Here is a 21,176-nt window from a genome sequence, read left to right as displayed (position 1 = left end):
GCAACATACTGGCTTAGCTTAATTAACCCCTGTTGCCATACAGAGGGGTAGGGGGCTTGTGGCTGAAGTCAGCTTCTTCCCTGTGTTAGGCTGTAGAAAATGCCACACAGACAAAACTTAAGCTGTGTTATAAAATTAACACTTTATAGTTGAGCAGTTTGCTATTAGTATGCATACTAGGGCTTTTTGAAACAACACTTCTATAGACTAAATGTCTGGAATACTTGATGAAAAGCCTTGATATCAATAATGGTAGAAGAGTATTGAGTTTGGAAGCTCCACGTTAATTCATCAGTGTGCAGAATTATCTGTACTCTGCATTACTTTGGCCTCGCATCTGTTGCTTCTGTTGATCTTAGGGAAAGACAGTTTGTAAATCAAGGCAACCTGCCTCACTGTTAACCTTGGTAGGAAAACGTATAGTATGTGACATACATTTATCATCAGAAATTCCACTGCAGTTAAACTAAGGATCTGTGTACAGCTTGTTTTCCCTCTGAAGTTTACAGCAAAGAGCAGGACTACTGTAATGCAACAAGAGAAAGGGAGTCTTAGATACAGTAGAATTTTACTGATGCCTTAAGCATGTTATAAAAGGTTGGAAGACTTGTTATTCAGACTTTCTAAATGTAAGTGAGAAGATGACTTAAATTTTTCATTGTCCAAAGTGAAGAACAGTATTACATTTGTGGTAAGCACTTTTTAGATAGACATATTTTTGATATAGTCAAGAACCATGTCGCAAGAAACAGGAAAGTAGAGGCAGAAATAGATTTATTTTGTAAAACAGGAATGAAGTGCCACCTTGTACAGGCAGTTACCAGTTTTACAATAAAGCCTTGTTCTTGGACTAATTCAAGCTGTATGACCACTTTGTAAAGGGTATGAGAGTGAAGACCCTTGTCATGGAATGAAATTTTTCCTTTACATTTGGTAGTGACGTAGGTAGATCAGTTTCTGAGGATGAAACTTCTCTCTGCACAGTGGACATTCTGTCTACAAGAAAAGAAATTCGTATTAAATTGCTGTATTTAAAAGATTAAAAATAAAACTTAAAAAAAAAATCCAAATACTGACTGCTTCTAGAAAATAGTGAGCTCCTGTAATTAAAACTATTTTTTTTAGTCTAGTTTGTGATACAAGCTTAACCATGAAAAGTCTTGTAAGCTAGCCTAACTTAAAGAGCAATTTGAGGTGCTGTTTAAAATATACCCTTAAGCCTTTGGCTATTGCACACAACATACAACATCTTACCTTGAAGCAACTTCATAACCTTAGAGAAAAGAAACCTTTTGGATTTTCACCTACAAGGAAGCCTGTCTAGCAAAACCCCTCAAATAGTCACTGCAATTTTATTCACATGTTCTGTTACCCTTGAATATTGACAAGTAATGCTGCCATATACTCTTTTCAGATGCAGGTTTTTTTCCCCTCTTTGTACTTAAAATAATTCCCCTGACTTTTATTTGCAGCTGAGCTAGTAGACTGCTAGTCTCTTTATTGCCATTCTTCACCCAAAATATCTATACTACGTTATACACGTTTTTACTCAAGGTGTATTACAGTCCAGCATCATTGCAAAGTTTGTTACAGAATTTCAGGCAGTCTTTCTCAGTTGTATTGTCCTGAGTTTTCCCAACAAATGCTGTGCTTTTACTTGCTATTTAACAGGCATTTCCTGAAGCAGTAAGTCAAAACAAACTGGATAGATTCTTAACAATTCTTCTGGTGTCTTTTTTTTTTTTTTTAAATTCTAGGAAGAAATACTACTACTTCAGTTAATTTTGCTATTATGTGAAGAAAAATGACAGGGCCACTATAAGGAAACATTCATATATGACAGAAGTATTATTTAAAGATATTAGCTGTGTGTTAAAAACTATTCTTAGCTCTCTAAGATCTCTTAAATTTGTGTATCTTTGCTTGGTGAATCCAGTAGGAGAGTCAAAGGATTTCATGTTGGCACATTTGAAAAGACTAAAACTTATCATTTTATAAGTGTTGTCAATGTTAAGAAAAATGTCACTATACCTGAAACAAACACACAAAAAAAGCTGTACCACTGACTTTGAACTGCTCTGGGCAAATTAGTTACCAAGTCTTTAGGGCAAAGAATAATGTAAAGATGCAATTATAGTGAAAGGATGCTTTCAAGTATGGAAAGTCACTGCATAATGGATTTTTAATACTTCTACCTACAGCTATGTGCATCTGGGACACCTTTAGAATAGGCAACAATGCAAAAAATAAGTCCTCTAACAGATTTGGCTCTATTCCCAGCTAGTACTCACACTGAAAACTGACAGCTGAAATTGTCAGTAGCCTTCTGTGTACTTCTATACTCAAACTTTAAAGCCTGGGCTTCAGTTGACACAACTTCATGCAGGGCAATTTTGAATGCGAACTTGTGAAGTTCTTCATTAATTTTGCAGTTAGAGTTGTTATGGGAAGTGAATACTGATCTTCATTCTAGATTACAGGAACAACTTTAAGATGCACAGTCCTCTAAGGGACCAAATAAGATTGAGTAAAGCCACAATGCAGAAGGATCATTACCTAAATTATTCTAATCTTTCCCTGCAATTAGATGGAACCATTTCTACCACAGCTTCAGGCAGCATTCACGCCAGACTGATGAACACTGGCTACGTCTTTACAAACAAATTTGAAAAGACTCTGGATGTTTCCTGATGTGCATCAGGATGTTGTTTGTTTACAGGCTGCATTCTATTTTGTTTTCAAATCATCTATATATTGTAGAGCTTAAGAACTTGTGTAAGTATAATCTTGGTGGATGTAAATACAGGTCTTTCATAGTGATACTTCGACTATAGTGATTTTAGTGTCAAGATTCATACGGGATCCTTGGGAAGTACTCTGACGAGTAATATTTGTCTGATTCTACCACAGCTATACTAGTAGCAGTGTCAGAAAATTTAAGTAGGTTATACATTTCTAAAACAGCCACAGTGATGCATTAGACTTATAGCACAGACATAGCCTCTGAGGCAAAGATTTTATTTCTAAGTGGTAGTTGTATTTTTTTTCTGTTGAACATTGTTTATTCAGAGAATAAATGAATAACACCTTATTCCAAGATATCCATAAAATCCTTAATGGATGAACATTCTGTTTTATTTCATTAATCCAGAGCAAAACCCGAGTCTTTTCATGTGTAAGAGCTAGCTCAGTTCAGCTGTAGCTTACTTCTTTTTACTGGAAATTAGAACACTATCAAATTTGTTGTTTTTAGCCAGAATTATAACCAAGGTCTTCAGATAAAGGAATTACATTTGTGTCTGACTTCTGCAGTACGTCCAATTGCATTTCAGTGGCTGGATCAGAAAAGGGCTTACCTTATTTACCTAATCTATGTAACCCATAGTCATCCTAATTTAATAAAATATATGGGTCCTGGTAAAGTCTTGTGTGGGGATTTTGAGTGCCTTAGTGAGGGAAAAGGTATTACTTCAATAACCAGCCTGACAGGTATTTTCAAGTAGAAATTTCATAATGTTTACTCCTTCCAGCCTCTATCTGTCCCTCTGTACTTACTCTGGTGTTACACCATTCTGTGATGCATTCCCAGCAGAACAGGTGGCCGCAAGGTGTGGCTGTTGTGTGTCTCCGTTCTTCCAAACACAAAGTGCAGCGGGAGTGGCGCCCAGTAGCTTTTTCCTTGGTCATATTTCTAATTAACATAGGTATGTATTACTTAATTTTGTGTAGCCTGTTTGCAAGAAAAAGTTGTTAACTTAGAATCCTAAAGTAACCCCCACTTTAAGTATTTAACCCTTTTTGTGAAAGTCTCATACATAAAAGCAAAGCATGAAACGTAATACTTAGAACAATGAGGCAAGTGTCAGATGTTACATTACATCAGGTTCTAACTCAAGTCACAATGTAATTGCAGTGCTCTCCCTGTTCATGAAAGCTATTACATTTCCAACAATTGCTTCTACCACTTTTCTAGTAAGCAAAGATCATCATACTTCTGAGGAGCCAGGCTGCGGTGTAGTTTCCATTCCTGCCTTGCTCTTTGCTTTTGTTTGAAGCTGTACATCTGAACACCGATTGTCAGAAGAAGATGAAACAGTGAAATTATTCCAAGAAACTTGTAACTTGATCGAATACTCTGATCTTCTTGCAGTCCTCCAAAGCGCAGCTGCATAATGCACACAGAGGGATGTTTAGTTGCTGAAGTTTTATGAAGCTACGCCTCTCCCTCCTCCGTATCAATAAATTACTGATTTGGGATTTTCATTTCTGTCAAAAGAATGACATGTTTCTAGGAGTGATCGACTTGCCAGTCAGCTGTTTCTTTGTATGTCTAATGTGTCTTGGATGCATCTCGTTCAGTTAGGCTACACTTAACTGCTGTTCGGGCAAGGATCGTTTGTCTTGAGTTGTCTGTCTGTCCATGTAAAGCTATTGCTTTAATCAGATTGCTGTTAGGTAGCTCTGAGGCAACAGTCAAACACTTCATTTCCACGCTGACAGGGTATTTTGACCAGGGAATTATTGAGAAGTCTTGTGTCTACGTGTTTCTAGGCCAGTGGCTGGGGCTGCCTTTCAGAAAGACACTCCTTGAAAAAAATGTGAAATTATGCTCATCATACAGAAAAATACTATCTAAATGTGTACCTATTTTTGTTCAAAACTATAAGTATTTCCCATGGATTTATTAAGCTGCTTTTTGTCTATCTGTAGAAGACAGGCCAGATTAGACAGTATTCTAAGGTTATACAGGGTATTAACTTGTAACAGTGCATTCACGTTCATTAGTCATAACCCTTAACTGGAAGGAATAACCATTCTATAAGGTATTAAAAATTTCCCTGTCACCCAGTCTGCACTGCTTATATCATAATCAGATATAGCCAAGTTCTGTATCCCTTTTAAACATGCTGCATCCCAAAAGAAGCCAAAATACTGCAGTGGATATCATCTTCAAACAATAAATAGATCCACTTACGTATCTGATTCCTGCAATTCTTTTAGATAGGTGATAAAAAGTGCCATGGATGTAGAATACTGCCAGATGTAGTCGATGAAGCAAAGGAAAGGATTGTTTAAGAACATACACAATTTGTAAGAGTGTTTTCTTCTGCTGTTCTGTAAGCTCCCTGACTTGTCTCTGTATCCAGTTTCGTATTAAGGTCCTACTGGATAAGCCAAGCGCTGGGTTGCTCTGTAAGGTTCTTGCCCCATCAGCTTCAAGCTGCAGCTCGTGTTCCAGATGCAGCAATCCCTTTTCTAAGCAATAAGGTACTACAGTATGAAGAGAAATGAAGACGGCCCGTCGAAGAAAAGAAGGTACCCTTTTCTTGGTTGAGTCAACTTGGACAATGTTAACATATTCTTCGCCCAGAGTTTGGTAACCTAAATAACGCGTGTAACAGAAAACAAGCAGGGTAAGACAGCAATCGTAATACCATTCTCTGTACGGCTGGGCAGTGCTGACAGGCTGCTCAGATCAGAACAGCTACTAGGTTTTGGATTTCAGAAGTAGCTGCGTTTTCTGTGTTGAATGAGGTAAGCACTGTATTTACATCAGCATTCGATATCTGCAATAGTTTAGGCTTAAAGCAGGGATACATTTTCATAATGTCATCCTCCCTTTTTTAAAAAGAACTTTTGCTTTTAAAATAACATGTACATATCTGGATTGCTAAACTGAATTTGAACTCAAATTTCTGACAATTCAGTGGTTACCATATTTAATAAAAGGCATTTACAGAAAATCAACTAAAAAGTCTCATTAAAAGAAATCACTGTCAAGCCATCTCATGCTAGTTGGTGGTCACCAAAACATAGCTCATATCCGGGGCAGAAAGCTCCTTTTTTACGCAGAAGAAACGCTAGATACTAAATAAATTGCTGGGCCCGTTACCTGACAGAGTGGTGAGGACGAAGTAGGCCACATCAGAAAGCAGTTCGATCTCTCTCCTCCACTCCAGCCACTTCTTCGCACCTAAGAGCAGAGCACCGTTACACTTACTTTACATAAATTCACGCTAAGCCCTCCTTCGGCAGGGACTCTCGCAGACCCCTCCGCACCCCACCCCACAGAAGCCGCACGGAGCCGGGTGAGGGGGATCCGGCCCCGGGCCCGGCAGCACCCCCAGGCCGCCCCGGGCGGTACCCGCGAGGCCGTGCAGGGCGGCGCCGGCCCCGCTCCGCAGCCCGCTGCGGTACAGCTCGTCCTTCTGCCCGCTCCGCACCACCCGCGCCGGGCCGGCCTCGGCCAGCGCCATGACGGCGGCGGCGAGGGCGGGAAGCCGAGAGGAAGGCGGGGGCCACGGCAGCCACCGCCCCCTGACGGCTGCCCCGCCTCAGCCGGCGGCCGGTGCCCCCTCGGGGGTCGGTTCTCCCCCTCGGGGGTCGGAACGGCGCCGGTTCCCCCTCAGAGGCTGCCCTGGAAGCGGGTCCCCCCTCAGGGGTCTGTCCGAGTCCCGCCGCCATCCTCTCCTCAGCGCACCGCCATTACAAGATGCTGCCTATCTGCCTCCTGCCGTCTGAAATGTTTGTTTTTATTAAAACGTTTTTATTTTTTTTTCCCCTTGGTGTCTTATTAATTGTAAACTCAGTTTTGCAAAACGTGTAGGCAACGGGGAAGCTCAGCGCTTCGGCGGTGGAAGGGCTGAGAACATCGCTGCCCTGGGTGTGTCCCAGCCGGCGTTTGCCAGCAGGGCTCGCGGATGGCGGTGCCGCAGGTTGCTCCCTCTGGCTGTGAAATGATGCAAGGAGGGGAAATGTGAGGACATTTCTTCCAGCACGGCGGCAGGGGGAGCGCCTGCGTTAGGAAACACCCGCAGTTTCCCTCGGTTCTCCCAGGCACCGTGCGCCTTCCTCTGAGGCCTCGGTGCAGCGCCATGACCCGAGCTGTGCTGAGGTAACAGGCTGCAAGCTGCTGCCCCAGCTGACCGCGTCCTTAAAAATTCGAACCTAAACCTTCTGGCAAACCTTTCGATTATTTTGTATAAAATTCTAGTTCGCTTCATACTCCCAGGTGTTTTGATCTTGTTTCAAGTGAGGGCTGTGATTCCCCCGGTCTCACGTATTTAGCAGCTCTGTCGTCAACAAAAATAACAAATGTGGGAAGATACTGGTTAAAATTACAAGCCTTGGTAACCTCATCTTAAAAAATACTGGTTGCCACTTCAACATTGCATAGGCAGTGCAGCAAGTGCATCTAAATTACAGTTTAATCTTCCTACTCTCTGTGGTAGGTTCTGTAGTCTCATATATTAAGATTTCCTCAAGCAGTCGAGGTTAATCTCTCTTGAATCGCTTGCACATGAGGGAATCTGAACATGAGAATTCTCGGGGGAGTTGAGAACAAACGGCGGCATCTTGGTAGTGCTGTTAGCTCAGCCTCGGGTGACACCTGAGAGGTTGGCTCGAGTGCTCGGTAAAATTTCTCTTGTGCTCTGTATGAGATGTGTTTTATTAAGTCTACAGGGTAAATGTTTGTTGCTATTTTACTGAACTTGGTAAATACAGTTTTTGTTTTGTTTCGTTTTGTTTTTTAGGTCAAGAAACGAAAGAAAGCTCGAGAGGTGTGGTGATGTTATTTATTTTTTTTGCAAAGCTGCTGAAGGTTGGCTAACAGGCACTTAATTATTAGACTGGAAACCATTTGTACAGCTGAAGATAAAGCTAGGATTCTGAAGGTCAGATTATCTTCCCTTAAAAAATGTTATGGGGGGGGATTATGGCAAATAGTATTCTTTCTTTTTAATATAGTTATTTTTAATATAGCTTTAAATAAACAGCATAGTCAAAGATTATCCAAAAGCTGTAAGAAAAATGATGTAATGAACCCTTACGGGCCGGTGCAAGGTTGTGCGAATGATTACAGGCTCTATTCCTACTTTGTGGGAAATAGCAATTTTTGTTATGGACAACAGAAACCAACCTTAATAACACTTAAAAATTCAAATTGTCAACCATTTTAAATGATTTATGGTCATTTCATTGTTTTTGTGTCTATTCAGTCTGTTCTTTGCAGTAAAGTTTTATGGAGCCAATTTGTTAATTATTTACTGATTTTCAATTCCCACATTAACTATTTCTTATCATCACCTGGGGTTTTAGGCTGCCAAAACTCTGTTCCTGTAAACATTAAAATGTGTTTAACTTCTCTGTGCGTCACTGCACTCAACAAATTGAATGGATTTTATTATATTCCAGAAGTTAGGTTGATTTGTGCTGTGACAAGCTCCTGAGTGCTCTCAGGAAAAAGGAAACAATTCACATCCACGTTACAGCCACTCAAATATGCTTTTGGGCAGTTAATTGTTATTGTAACATCATGAAGAAATGTACATTTGTGTATGAATGCTTTGCAAAGTATGCAATATTCTCCAGAGTTACCTACGAGGTACCATTGACTTTTAGAATGTATATACGATACTAGGCTCTGAAATGTTGTGTAAAAAGCATCTCAAATACTTTTTGTTTCCTTTCTTTATGTTGTTGTCTGTAATAAGTTTAGATCTGAATGTAGGCCTCTGTTTCACACTGAGATTTTTTATTCCCTGTTTACTTGACAGAGTTTGCTAAGCACAGAATTTGGCGTAGCGCATAATGCACCAGCTCTAGGCAGTGGCATTTTGTACAGTGGGGAACACACAATCTGCCAGTCTGTCTGGGGACACAACCCCAGACATCTCCCCCCAAAATTACTGTTGGGACTAAAAATACAAAACCAAACGAAGGTAGTTCGTATGACCTGGGATTATTCCTTGTTGTTCTGGGCCAAACCTGCTTCTCCCATAAAATCCATCCTTTGGCAAAACCGAAATCGTGAGTTAGAAGATTCAGAGTGAGAGAAGTGGCTGATCTGAATGCAGACTGCACAGGTGGTGTGCTTGTTTTAAGGAAAAGAAATGTGTAATGTCTTACCAGGAATGACAAACCAGCACTTTTTCCTAGCCCAATACTAAGCAGCTAAGTGCATTAAACTGAAAAAACAAGCTAGCCATGCCTTAGGGACTCTAGGGCCTTTCAAACACTGCCTGCTGAACCTCTGACAGTCTCTTGAATGTGCTCTGTCATAGGAATGGTTGCAGAGACTACCGGCCCCTGCGATCTTTTTACTGATGTGATGGTTCAGCTGATACTGAAGAGAAATGGTGCAGGCAGCCTGGTGTTGCCCCGGCCAGCTGTTCCCTCCGTCATGGTTACACAGTGAGTATCTCCGTTCTCGGTGACAGCTGCCTGGACGCAGTCCTGGGCAACCTCCTGTGGGGGGCTTGGACCAGATGATCTCCAGAGGTCCCTGCCAACCTCAGCTGTGCTGTAACTCACAAGAAAAATCTGTTTCTTCCATTTTGTATTCTGATTGATGTCTGTGATTGTAGGAAACTGCCATATCTCTTACAATTTATCTGCTGTGTTTGAGTTAAGCTTTTGCAAGATAGAAATTTCTGTGCAGATTTCATTTTTGTTGCATGCTTCTCTGCTGTTCCTTATAACAGACCTGATAAAGGGAGTGACTTGCTTTACTGACATTAACACAAGGAAGTCCAAAATGTAAAACAAACTTGGTGCACAGTAATGATTAACTTGCCCTCCCACATGTTGCTTGTCTGTGCATTATTAAATATGGTTTTGCCTCTACAGACCTGTTAGTATAGAAGAGGTTTGGAGTGCAACTTTCAAACGGCAATAAGCAGATGTTTCAGCTTCCAACCTGAAGAACAGGTTCTGCAGATATAAAAGCAGCTAAGTGTCTGTTCAAGATTGTTACCACCCTCTGCCTTCTTTTGCCTCCTCCCACTTTGAACTTGTTACCCTGGAGCTGAACTGTTTGAATAAGGACTGTAAGAGCTGCTTTGTGATCAGTTAGCTGAGAGCCCTCAGCATGTAGAATGCAGGGGAGGAGCCTTCACCCTCAGATTTTGCAGTTCCCTCCTCTCTACTTTTTTTTGTTATGCTTATGAAGGTTTGGATGTACTGTGTGAAGAAGCTGGGACAGATTGACTGCACTGTCCAGAGAGAAGAGGCAAAGGTTTGTGTTTTTTTTGGTTTGTTTCATTTTAATTTGCTACTTTCTGTATCAGGAATAGTTCTGGTGTACTTTCAATGGTTCTGCTCACTCTTAGAAGTTAGCTGCAAATTTTATAATACGCTACCACAGGAACGTATATAGCTTTATGATGGTAACAGCGTTTGCTGCTTCTTTTGCTTTCCTCTATTTTAAGGGAGAGAAAGAATAGAAAGAACACGATGTCTAGTACTTGTTTGATTTTGGTCATGCGCTCTCCTGTTCACAAAAATGTGTAGGACCTTAGAATGCTGTTTGCCCTAAATTTATGGATTTTTCAGAGCTTGTAGGGATGAAAGGTATTGCACTTGTAATTGACAGTTTAGCCTTTTCTAACTGGCAGCTGCATGCTTCAGCACAAGAGACTAGGGCATTCATTCTGAAATGATAACTTGCGCTTTTACCGGTATACTGAGCCAAAAGTAAAACTGACTTGGATGAGAGAAGTTTATTGTAAAATAAACTTTAGATATTTAAATAAAATACCGGTTAAAAGTAAGTAATATATCCTGTCTGATTCCATGACTGAGCAGTTAGTAATTCTTGACTTGGAAAGGCACACATGACCTTTCAAAAGGGTAGGCATGGTTTGGATTATTTTTGTCATTGATTTGGGCTATGGATGAGGAATTTTCAGTTCTTTTCTGGCATAAAAATGTAGGTTAGGATTGCAGAGATATGGGCAATAATAAGGATGGCCAAACTGCTAGTGATGTGCATGCTGTAAATGCCTCAGGCTCCAGAGTTTAGATGTAGATCTTAAGCATACCTGAAATCCTCAGGGCAAGAAGTTCTAGAAACCTGTTTTGTTTCATGGTAGAGGTAGGTTCCATTGCTAAATAATAAAATAGAAGGAGAGTAAGATTCACAGCTTGCTTTGGAAAGCTTGGGCTAAGAAATAAATGCTGTCTTCATAATGTAGCTCAAAGTGAAGTTGTCTATTGTTTAAAATAAAGTGGTCAAAGTTTTGTCTATTAAGAGATTTTCTGTTCTTACTGAGGGGGGAAAAATGTTAGCTGTGGAGGTTTTTTTTTGCCTATTAAGATTAGGTACGAAGGAACTGTTCATTCCAAATGAAGGACGGATGGGTTGTGAGGGAAGGTCAGCGACTACTGATGAGATATACTGGTTATCTAATTGCAGGCAAGATTATACGTATCCCAGTTATTGCATCCTCACCAAAACTGCATTGTAATAACCTCAGTACCAGCGTGTGAAGAGCAGATGAAGAAATGCCACCTCATCCGTGAGCTCCTCAGGAGGTGGACTACTGGTGTTAGGTCGGCTGCTGCTGGGCGCTGAGGGCTGTCAGTGTAGACTGGAGACCATGAGCAGATGCAGGTAGATCTGACAAGACAGAGCAGTTAACAGTGGGCTTTTGTGTTTCATTTCGTAAGCAAACCTCCTGGAGATCCTCACCTAATGGAACCACAAGACTTTTAGGACTGCAGACTACAAAGCTTGTTTATTAACTCATGCCTTGTCACTGGTAAATGCAACTTACTAATGGAACGTCTTGCCTGTGAATTTGTGTAAAACTGTTAAATTCATGCCCTAGAGACCACTGCATAGTTTTCAGTTATTCCTTGCTTTTGTTTTATTTATGTTCTGGCTTTGTAAATGCGATTAAAAACTCTCTAGTGTATGGCCAGCCTCTTTTTACATGATCTGAAAAGGCTTTTGTTTTCTTATGGGGCATTCACCATTTCTGTAGATGAGGCTGAATTAAAAACTACTCTATCCTTACCCTGAATTGTTTAAGAGAGCATCTAAGTGAATGTTGCTGCAGGAAGTCCTTCCTCCTGTGGGAGCTCATTGATAACATTAAGAAATTGTGAAAAGCTGCAGGAGACTGAAATTCTTCTTTTAAAGAGTCTTTACTCTTGGTTAGGGATGAAGGATGCAGAGCGTATGCTTCTTTGTAAGTTCTGTGCTCAGTTTCAGAACACCAGAAAGGTACTTTTCTTACAGCTGGGTATAATCACACTGTTTGCTGCAGTATTGACTCTGTTTTTAAAGTAAGATATACAGAATGCATTCCTAAATCTAATGCAAAGGGGCCAACTTCTTTGTGAACATCACTGGAATTTGTTCCTGTTAGTCCTGTTAATTAATCCAGAGCTGAGAAAATGACTGTCTAAGTACATTTGAGTGGGTAATAGGATGAGGCTGAAGAGATTTTCAGTAAGAGTCTCTCAGTAAGGATCATCTGAATTTACTGCAACTCATTTGTCATGCTCCAAGACGCGTGGCAGATTAACATGGAGCCAGATACCTGAATGGAAAAACTCCTTAGGGATCCGCTTGGGTAGGGTTTGATTTCTTCTAAGCAGGCTTTTTGGGTAGCTGAATTTGTTTTGTTTTTTTCCTGAAAGATTATTTGGGGTTTGAACTCTGTTCTAACCTCATCAGCCTATAAATACCCTCTCAATTGAGAGAAGTGCAGTAACGTGCAGCAGGGCATGTGGTGCATTAGTGGACAGCACAGGGCAAGTTTTCTGCTTGGTTGTAGTTACAAGCTCAGAACAGCTGAGTTCTAAGAGGCAGACAACGCAACAACCTTTGGGTTGTCACCTGGTCTTGGTAACAGCTTTTTAATGTATTTTCATGTGTTTTAAAATTGTGATCCGAGTTGAACAGCACTCCTTTGCCCAATGAAGAAAGTAATTTAAATCAGATTTCGTAATTCAGAGAAGTTGTGTTCCAGGGTCTGATTCTCTGTTATCTTGCACTATGTGACAGTGCAGCTGGAATGTAGAGGAAAAATTTTAATACATGGTATGGTGGTTTGTACTGGTGGATATAATAATGCTGGTTCTCCAAGTTCTACTACTTGATAGTGAACAAAACTGTTTGTGAATTAGTTTCACATGGAAAATTATTAGATCAAAGTATTATAGGAAGAGAAGCTGGTGGAATGGAATACAAAAATTTGAATTTATTTTTTTAGACTCTGTCTGCCTTCATTTCCTTTATCAGCTTTGTTCTGTAAGCTGTCCAAGACCGTGGTTTTGGGGTTTTTCCTTTTTTTTCTTTGTAGTTTCAAAGTCATGCATTTTTATCCTCAGCTTCATGTGTGTGGTTGGGGGAGATGTATGCAACTATATGGGGGGGACTGTTTATAAAGAATGAAGAAATATGTATGTAGGTGTGTGAAGCTAGAAGTATTTCAGCAACAAATGAAACTTTCTTGAAAAGAAAGGGCCCGCATTGCTGTAGCTGGAAGGCAGTGGCAATTTTACATAGAAAATTATGGCAGTAATTAACATATGAATACACAAATTACCTTAAAGGAAAGAAACTTTCTGGGATATGCAAAATTGAATCAAAGATGGATCTTTTTTTTTCTTTTTTTACAGTTGATTGGATGTGGCTAGATGATTTCCATCCAAGGCATTTATTACTGCTTCTCTGATGGAAATAAAAATGTCTGTTTTACTTGTAATGATTCAAAGAGGTTTATTGGAATAGCACTCACCTACTTTTTCCAAGCATCCTTATTTTTATCAAGCCATCTAACAATACAAAAAATAGCCTAAATTCTAATTTCATCCATTGTTCCTGTTTCTAAAGGAAATGATTGAAGTCTGGAAGCTTGTTATAGTGCGTTATAGGTGGGAACAGTTCTTTCTATAGTCAAGGTAGACCTAATAAATAGCTATGTGGGGAAGTGGAGAACCCTTTTTATAAAGTGTAGGATCATCTGATGCGAAGTCCACGTCACTGCTTAGAACCCAGACCTTAAATCTGTAGGGAATTTCCAACCCTTTTATGCATCGTGTAATCTGTCTGTTCTGTTGGGGTGGAGCACTTGCCTTCAGCACATGCAAGTGTAGTGAAGGCATTGGATAGCTACATGGAAAACGGCAGGCTGTGACAAATCTTTACGCATGCTTAGACAAAGTTCTGACTTCCTTTTCTGTCGGGTGTCTGTACGCCGCTATCGGGCAGCCTGCACGAGCGTTCGCAGGCGTTATTTTGAGCGCAGACATCCAAACAAGCAGGGCTAATGCTTCGCGATGGTTTTTAGGTTCTTGGTTTCTGTTGTGCTGCAGGAGGCGTAATGGCTCACGGAAGAGCAGTGGTAGCTGAAGTCCATGCTTGATTCTTTTATTTTTTTCCAGATAGAAATTGAGCCAGAATGTTGAAGTTTTCACTTGAGAGATTGATTTTTGTATGCCTGCTTCTGAGCTGGCCTTGCATTCTTTTGTTTGTCACAGCCTCACCTGTTTCCATTTAATAAAAAAACAGCTCCTGGAGAATCTTCTGACATCTTCATAGCTGTCATGGAGCTCTGGACTGCCTCGGAAATTAAGAGGGAAATCAGGTGGGAAGGTGAAGGAGCTTTACATGTTAATGATCCTGGGAGAGACTGCAGAAACCGTGCAGTTCCCATCTCTTCCAGGTGGCGTTTGCCAAGGGCCCTTGCACAGAAACTTGCAGTACCACTTTTTGTGTTGAATCTGAAGTTAAGAGGATGTGCCCTCCTTGCAGGACTAGTTACTATAAAATCACTTAAAAGAAGCTCCTGCCCCCCTCCTCTCCTTCAGCCCCCACCCCATACCACGCACACTCCACAAGCTTGTTCTTCCAGAATTTCCTAGTGTCCTCCCGCAGTAGCAAAATCAAGTGTAGGAAGACAGTGTGTGTAGATGCTAGAACATATTTTCTAGATGTTTTCTCTGCCTTTAACTGAAGGAATGTAACTTATTTAAAAAAAAAAATATAGCAAGGAATGGAGTCTGACCAACCAGTGGAAGGCTACAGTGGAGCATGTAACTGAGGTACCTCGAAGATGAAGCCCTAGAGCCTGCAGAGGTGGAGAGTGAAAAACACAGGACTCTGAACTCTGGAAACGTGTTAAATGCTGGTATTGTTTAGTGGGGTTGGCGCAAGAACTGAATGAAATATATTCTTCTACTTGATTTGGTGTGTCAGGGATGTGACTGCACTGGACTCTATAAGGGTAGCTGGCTAAGAGTGGAGCTGTGCCAGATACTGAACAGAAAGCATAAATCAGATTGTCAGGTGGCTGAGATGGCCAGAAAGGCTTGTGTAAGCTCCTCTGGCTTTGGAGTGAGTCTTTGGTAGAGATGGGGTTTGCCAGTTGTTGTAATGCCCACTTGGAAATCGCTTAGTGGACTGGGTGCTGTTGGCTTTGGATGAGATTGTGGTCTGTGACTGGTTTGGGGGCATCCTTAGTTAAATCACTCAATAGTTTTGTGTCTTCTGCAGCGTACAGGATCCTACCCCCTTTCTTTCTTCCTATTCTATGAATTCAGAGAGATACTGAGTGAGACAAGAGGTGACTGATGTATGTTATTTATTGACTAACACAGTACTAAAGTCCAGGAAAAGGTTGTGAGCAAAGCAGAGCTGCCCTTTGACATGTATTTGATTAGGACCTAAAGGCATATTACATTGTGGCAAGTTCATTAGTCAGTGTTTGTGTGTGTCACAGCCCTGTAGTTCTCAAAGTGGAAATGGATCCAGTGGTTCCTAGGCCCCTTCCTGCTAATGGGGAGTGAAATTCTTTAATGAAAGAAAGAAATTTGGATGTTTGGGGAGGGGGGGAGGCCTTCCCTTTGAGCTGCCAAGTGTGAGCATGTTTTTCTTGTTTGCAGCATACAAATCTAGCAGTCACTTTCACCAGCTCAATTTCTGTCTTATAGTAGGGTGGTGCAAAGAAAGACCTGCTTGAAAAGAGCCCATGCTTTTGATTCTGTTTCGGTTCCTTACTTTGATGAATGAAAATGTTGTTGACTGTGCAAATCTGATGGAACCCTTTGCCCAGCCTTACATCCAAGATGAAGACTTACTGAACTTCTGTAAATGTCTGAAAGATCGTCTTTATAGACGATGGCATTAGGAGAACGCACACAGAACAATATTTTATCAGTATTTTATAAGTACATTTAATATATGTACTGAAAGATGGATGGAATCACCTTTGCTTTCAGTCAGTTTGATATCATAATTTCACTAGCAGTAGTTACCATAAATTGTTACTTTTTGCTTCTCCAGTTAACCAAATGTATTCATTTTATTATTTCCTGTCCTCCTCTCTCACCGCCCTTCTGCTGCTTAGGGTTTGTATCCAGTCCTACTAAGCACCCTCAGGAGAAAGCTGAACAGTCACACAGACTTACAAAAGGAAAACATGTATCACTACCTCCTTTTTACCTCCTCCAGCATGAGTTGCTCCATAATATCTACAAGGTGGATCACTACGGCAATAAACTTGTGTACAGAGCTGAAGGAGTTTGATTAAAGGTCACATGCGCTGTTCTTTAGAGAAACTCCTTTCTTTTTAGATGAAGTTTTACAGTATTTTTTGTATGGCTTCTGGAAAGTGGCCAGGACTGCTAACATAATTAGGAGGATTAAGATTATCAGTATTATAAATCTCTTGAATACAAATGGCATCAGAGCCCATAATCTGTTTCTCTTCTTTTAATGTGACTCACAAATTCCCAAGTGCAGCAAAAGCTTAGTCGTCCCAGCAGGAGTCACTTCCTGCCCGTCTCCTAACAAGATCTTCCTCTCCCCAGTCCTTCTCCAAGGCTTTTTTGTCCTTTGCGGTATATAGTGTGAAACTTGCTGCTTCAAAGTACTCGTGAGCCAAGCTATTGGATGAGATTGAGATCCTTGTTAATTAGTTCTTTGGTCTATAATAAAAATTTTCAGTTCTCCCTTGCTAATATGAAATGCAGATGTTCCTTAGGACAGAATAGGTTGCCGTGTGCTGTTTCCATTGCCTTTTCCAATAGGTTTGGGAACTGGCTAGTGACAAGTAAAGCTTATAAGACAGTTTTTTGGCAGCTCTGGATAAATAGGAAAGATTACAAATTAGTCTGCCCTCTACGTATCTTCTTAGAGAATTTGTTTCAATTTTAAGTTTAGCTTTGTAAAGTAAATGCTCAGGTCGTATGACACAGTCAATATAAGCCTAGAATAAATATCCTTTGGTTTTAATAATGTCTCCTTACTTGCATAAGGAATATGCAGTTACATCATTCAGCAAAAATGCTGGGCTCTCCTGCATATGCAGCTCTAATTCAAGCTTTAAGGAGGAAAAACAGCTGACAAATGTTAAGTGTTCCTTTTAAGTAGGATGACGGTGTTTTGGGTATAAGGTGAGTTCATCCGGCTGCCAGGAAGATGTTCCAGTGTCCTTTTTTCTCGATGACCTTATCTTTGCTCCCCCTTATAGTTTTAACTGTTTTGTTTTTGCCAGAGAGCTCTATCTGATGCCAGTTTGTTCTGTGCATGCTCTGTCCCTTGCGAAAAAGAATGGTGTATCACACCCTAAGGTGTGGGCTTACCCCCTTGTTCCATAGTACTGAAACAGACTTCTTTCCTTTTGCAGTTGCTTTGGATGTGAAGTAACTTGCCTGGGCGTGCAAGTTATCTCGAGTGGAATTGCCCAGTGAATGGAATTGCATTCTTTAAGATGAACAGCATTTCTTAGTGAACTGCTGTAGAGTTGAAAAGCAAACCCCAAGCATCGGATTTTAATGTTTTATTTTTTCTCCCGTCTGATAACATATTTTGGTCTTCTATCTTTTGATCTGCTTCCTGATAAAACTATTCAGGTCGAATTGATGACTTAGTTTTTCCGTGTTTCATCATCAGCATTGGTGCATCTGGTCGGGAGGACATTAGAGCTCATCTGAATTCTGGGGGGTGTCGCACGATGCCTTTCTGAGCAGCAAAACATGTCTTTGGAGCTGGAACCTTAAATATTACAGTGATAGGAAAATGGCTAAAGGATTGTTCATGGCATATACAGTTGTGTTTATTTTATTGTCTCCAACTGCTATCTCTCCTGCCTCTGGGCTGAAGTCCTGTTGTCTAGGGGAATATGGAATCTGACACAGTACTTTGGTAGAGCTCTTAAACTGAGTTGTCAGTTTCAGTCTTGTTCATGCACCCTGACCAGATGCAATGGATCTCTCTGGGCTGTTTCAGGGACCAGAGTGTTACCTAGTATAAGGGAGAAGAAACGTTCTCAGAGAATGTGACTGGTGCTTTTCATCAGATGATTGTCACCAGAAGTTTTCCTAAGAAGCCAACTGACAGTTTCTCCTTTACCTTCATAGAAAGTTTGGCCCAAGAATCTTGTTTTGAGATACCAGGTTGCCTCCTGTTGCATTTATTAAGGATGAATTACGTGCCTAGGGCTTCCTAGAATTTATGGGAACATTCAGTTTGCTGTTTTGGGAGGAGGGAGCTGGGTTTTTTCTTTTTTTAAAAAAAGAAAGGACAGATATGCTGAAGACACATAGGGAAAAAGTCTCAGAGGACCTGGACAGAAGCTTTAGAAGGTGGGACTGAGTAAAGAAAACATCTTTTGCATGAAAGCAAGACATGTAGAGATCAGCTGAGTCACAAAAGTTTCACTTCCAAATCAGAGGAGAGCAAAGAATGTGAATTTGACATGAGTCAAGACATTAAAATACCCAGAAGGCCACATCCTCGTAAATGTGAAGTATTGTGGAGTGATTGCTTTCATTGAAATGATGTCAGTATATACCAGCACGAACGTCTGTGCCCGTTAAATCTTCCTCACTCGTGGATGTACATTTTGGTGTGTAGTGAGTCACAGTGATTGAACTTCCTGCACAGGAGATGACCTCTCAAATAACCCCTGAAGAAAGAGGTGAGAGCCTGGCAAAATAACCACCAACCAGTTCAGCTTTCCGAAAAGGAAGCCTATAGATCTTGTCTGTGTTACAGCAGCTTCATCTGGCCGACCAGCTGTGGCTTCCCTGCTGAATCCCAAGGTTAAAGAGGTGGTGTGGATGCACCAGGATGGGTGCTTTCAGAAATGCAATTGGGTGCTGCATGGGCCTTTTCAGGGAACACTTCAGTGTGTTCACTGCTGATTTAACTCCTGAGATACCTCGTAATGTCAGGTTTTGGTTCTGTCTTGAAGTTCTAAAGACTTCTTAGGTCTTTTCTGATTCACTGTAAATCAGGACCAGGTGAAGTGAAAGCAATCTACAGAACAAATGCACATTTATCTATCTTACTATAGCTACTTCACTTCCTCCCTGTGTTTGACCAACCTTTCTTGATGCTATGCATTTTGTAACGCTCAGGAAATTTGGAAGATGCTATTTGAGCAGGATGGGTAAGTTAGATAAGGAACATCTGTCACCTTCCAAAACCAAAGCTAGGTGTAAGAAGCAGCTACAGGAGAGAGTGAGCAAGGCAGGATCACATGTTAAGACCTTTCCTCAGCTAAGCTCTGTCTCAGCACATTTTCTGTCTTCAGCGAAAGTTTATGCGAGTGCAAAGTATAAACAATGTATGGGAATAGCAGCCGCAGCAAATATAATAACAAAGGTTTAGTCTTAAGCAAGCGTTGCTCGCTATCAGAGAACAACTGCTTTATTGTTATAGCATTTGTATGCTTTAATGACATCACTGCTGGATAAGATGGTGCCGTTAAAGCAGTCTGATAACTGTGCTTTGTTAGCTTTCGGACATTTGAGATTTCAACAGAAGCCATTAACAGAATATATTTCTCTTGAATTTTAATCCCTATAAGGGCCTGGTGGTTATAGGATCATTAATTCTTATGATGAGTGTTCTATGCTATTTCTACTTCAAGTAATAAATTGATTTCAGTTCCTAGAATAATTCAGGTGTGAGGGGACCTCAGGAGGTAGGCTGTCTAGGACAAGCTTCTGCTTAAAGTAGGATCAGCACTGAACGCAGAGCAGGCTTTCACTTCAGGTGAGGAGCCTGACTTTTGCTAAATTGTTTGCACAACTGAATATTGAGTTTCAGACCTGTGTTTGCAGATATTTCCTAATCACTGACAGAAGTGGCACAGAGCAGACACAGAAATAACAGATATGCAGTGACTGTTTTCTGGCTGCGTAGGGTTTTGTTTGGTTTAACGTTGCTGTAATGCTGTTTGTGTGTATAAAAAGCAGTGCAATTCTCTTGCTGAGGTTCGTTATATTCTTTAACGTGTCCTAACTGAACACAGGCCACTGTGCCATTCCTATTATACTCATTGTAGAAGTTAGATATAGTACACAAAAAAACATTTATTTATTTTTTAAACAGATCAATAAGAATTGAAAGAAACGGTTCTAATTTCATGAAAACCTCCCCAAATGAATTACAGCAAGAGACACGCCCCCAGTGATAAGGTGTCTTGCCATGGAGGAGTTACAAATGCTCACTTTTTTCCTGCACTGGGATCAATTAATCCGATAAGCCAAAGAATTGCAGCTGGACTTCAAAAAGTATCAGAATAACAAATGTGCCTCTGTAAAGGGTCTAGTGTAAAGTATACACAGGAGAGAAAAGCTTAGAATGAGCCTTGGCAAATCAGCTCTCTGTGTATATGTAAATATATTTTTGGTATTCATTTAAGGATTTAACTTAAAATATTCACATTGGGATGCACAAAGAAATGCATGAAATGTTTTTTTCAGTTTACAGCAGAATGTTCTGGATTCTTTTAACTATACACACAGACAATGAGGAAGGGATACAACTGAAGACAGATGACATGGACAAGGATGTTTATTTTGGGGGCATGGAATATCTATTACATCTCCCCCTGCGACCCAGTTGGTTTGTGGAATCCATTCTCAGTGTTACTTTGGTTTTGGTTTCCGGCTGTGCTTTGTAGCTAATATATTCTTCATCAAATGAATTTCACCCACTTATATGCCTAAAATTATTTCAGAGCCACAGGATACCCATTAAGATACTTCCCATTTAAATGTGGAAACAAGTGATTTTAGTGATAGTGGATTTCCACAGGGTTAATATTGCTAATCGCTGCTGTCCCATATACGAAGTTGCTGTGCGTTTGGCTCGGTGTGTGGGTATTACTTCACTGACTGACAGGCTCCCTCTCAAAAGAGGAGATTCTGACAAGATAGAGAATGGGGAAGGTGGAGCTTGGTGAAAAGACAGTCCTAGAGAGGAAATGACTTCCCAAAGCAGCTGCATGAGGGGCCAAGGAGAAGAAGAGAGGTACAACTCTCAGCTGGCAGGTGCTGTAACGGGGACATCGCTTTGGGCATCTTTTCCTGCAAAGCTCCCCCCTCACCTTCTCCCCCTGTTTCTACTCACTGTAAGTTACTAGTGA

The 21,176-nt window shown here is 40.8% G+C and overlaps 2 protein-coding genes across 11 annotated transcripts in view; one reads left to right on the top strand and one right to left on the bottom strand.

The window, feature by feature from the left end:
* Window positions 1-757: 757 nt before the first annotated feature.
* On the bottom strand, window positions 758-6,303 carry PEX10 (peroxisomal biogenesis factor 10). The gene is made up of 6 exons (XM_083802476.1): window positions 6,146-6,303; window positions 5,894-5,974; window positions 4,976-5,382; window positions 3,993-4,165; window positions 3,556-3,691; window positions 758-996 (listed from the first exon to the last, which is right to left on the bottom strand). The coding sequence occupies exons 1-6, from the start codon at window positions 6,255-6,257 to the stop codon at window positions 925-927; spliced, it is 981 nt and encodes a 326-aa protein (XP_083658602.1). The 5' UTR covers window positions 6,258-6,303; the 3' UTR covers window positions 758-924.
* Window positions 6,304-6,319: 16 nt separating this feature from the next.
* Window positions 6,320-21,176, top strand: part of PLCH2 (phospholipase C eta 2) — an 85,461-nt gene continuing 70,604 nt past the window's right edge. For 2 of the 10 annotated variants that reach the window (XM_083802438.1, XM_083802437.1), the window contains exons 1-5: window positions 6,451-7,414; window positions 7,536-7,676; window positions 9,066-9,195; window positions 9,631-10,018; window positions 11,198-21,161. The gene's annotated coding sequence lies outside the window, so the exon portion shown is untranslated. Of the gene's footprint in view, window positions 7,415-7,535; window positions 7,677-9,065; window positions 9,196-9,630; window positions 21,162-21,176 lie in introns of all 10 variants that reach the window. The other 8 variants (XM_083802445.1, XM_083802442.1, XM_083802443.1 and 5 more) reach the window with 8 other exon arrangements.

The sequence above is a fragment of the Anser anser genome, assembly GCF_964211835.1.
Source record: "Anser anser genome assembly, chromosome: 17".
NCBI classification, from domain to species: domain Eukaryota; kingdom Metazoa; phylum Chordata; class Aves; order Anseriformes; family Anatidae; genus Anser; species Anser anser.
The sequence above is the reverse complement of the archived record's forward strand: the minus strand, read 5'-3'. Positions and strand labels throughout refer to the sequence as shown.

What these genes read in the sequence shown, in the direction of transcription:
- PEX10 (XM_083802476.1), bottom strand. Translation starts at nt 6,257, where the DNA reads ATGGCGCTGGCCGAGGCCGGCCCGGCGCGGGTGGTGCGGAGCGGGCAG. An exon ending in CGCCCTGCACGGCCTCGCGG is followed by an intron (nt 5,975 to 6,145) that starts GTACCGCCCGGG and finishes CTCTGCTCTTAG; the next exon opens with GTGCGAAGAAGTGGCTGGAG. An exon ending in CAGAATGGTGTAACACCAGA is followed by an intron (nt 997 to 3,555) that starts GTAAGTACAGAG and finishes CTTTTCTTGTAG; the next exon opens with ACAGAATGTCCACTGTGCAG.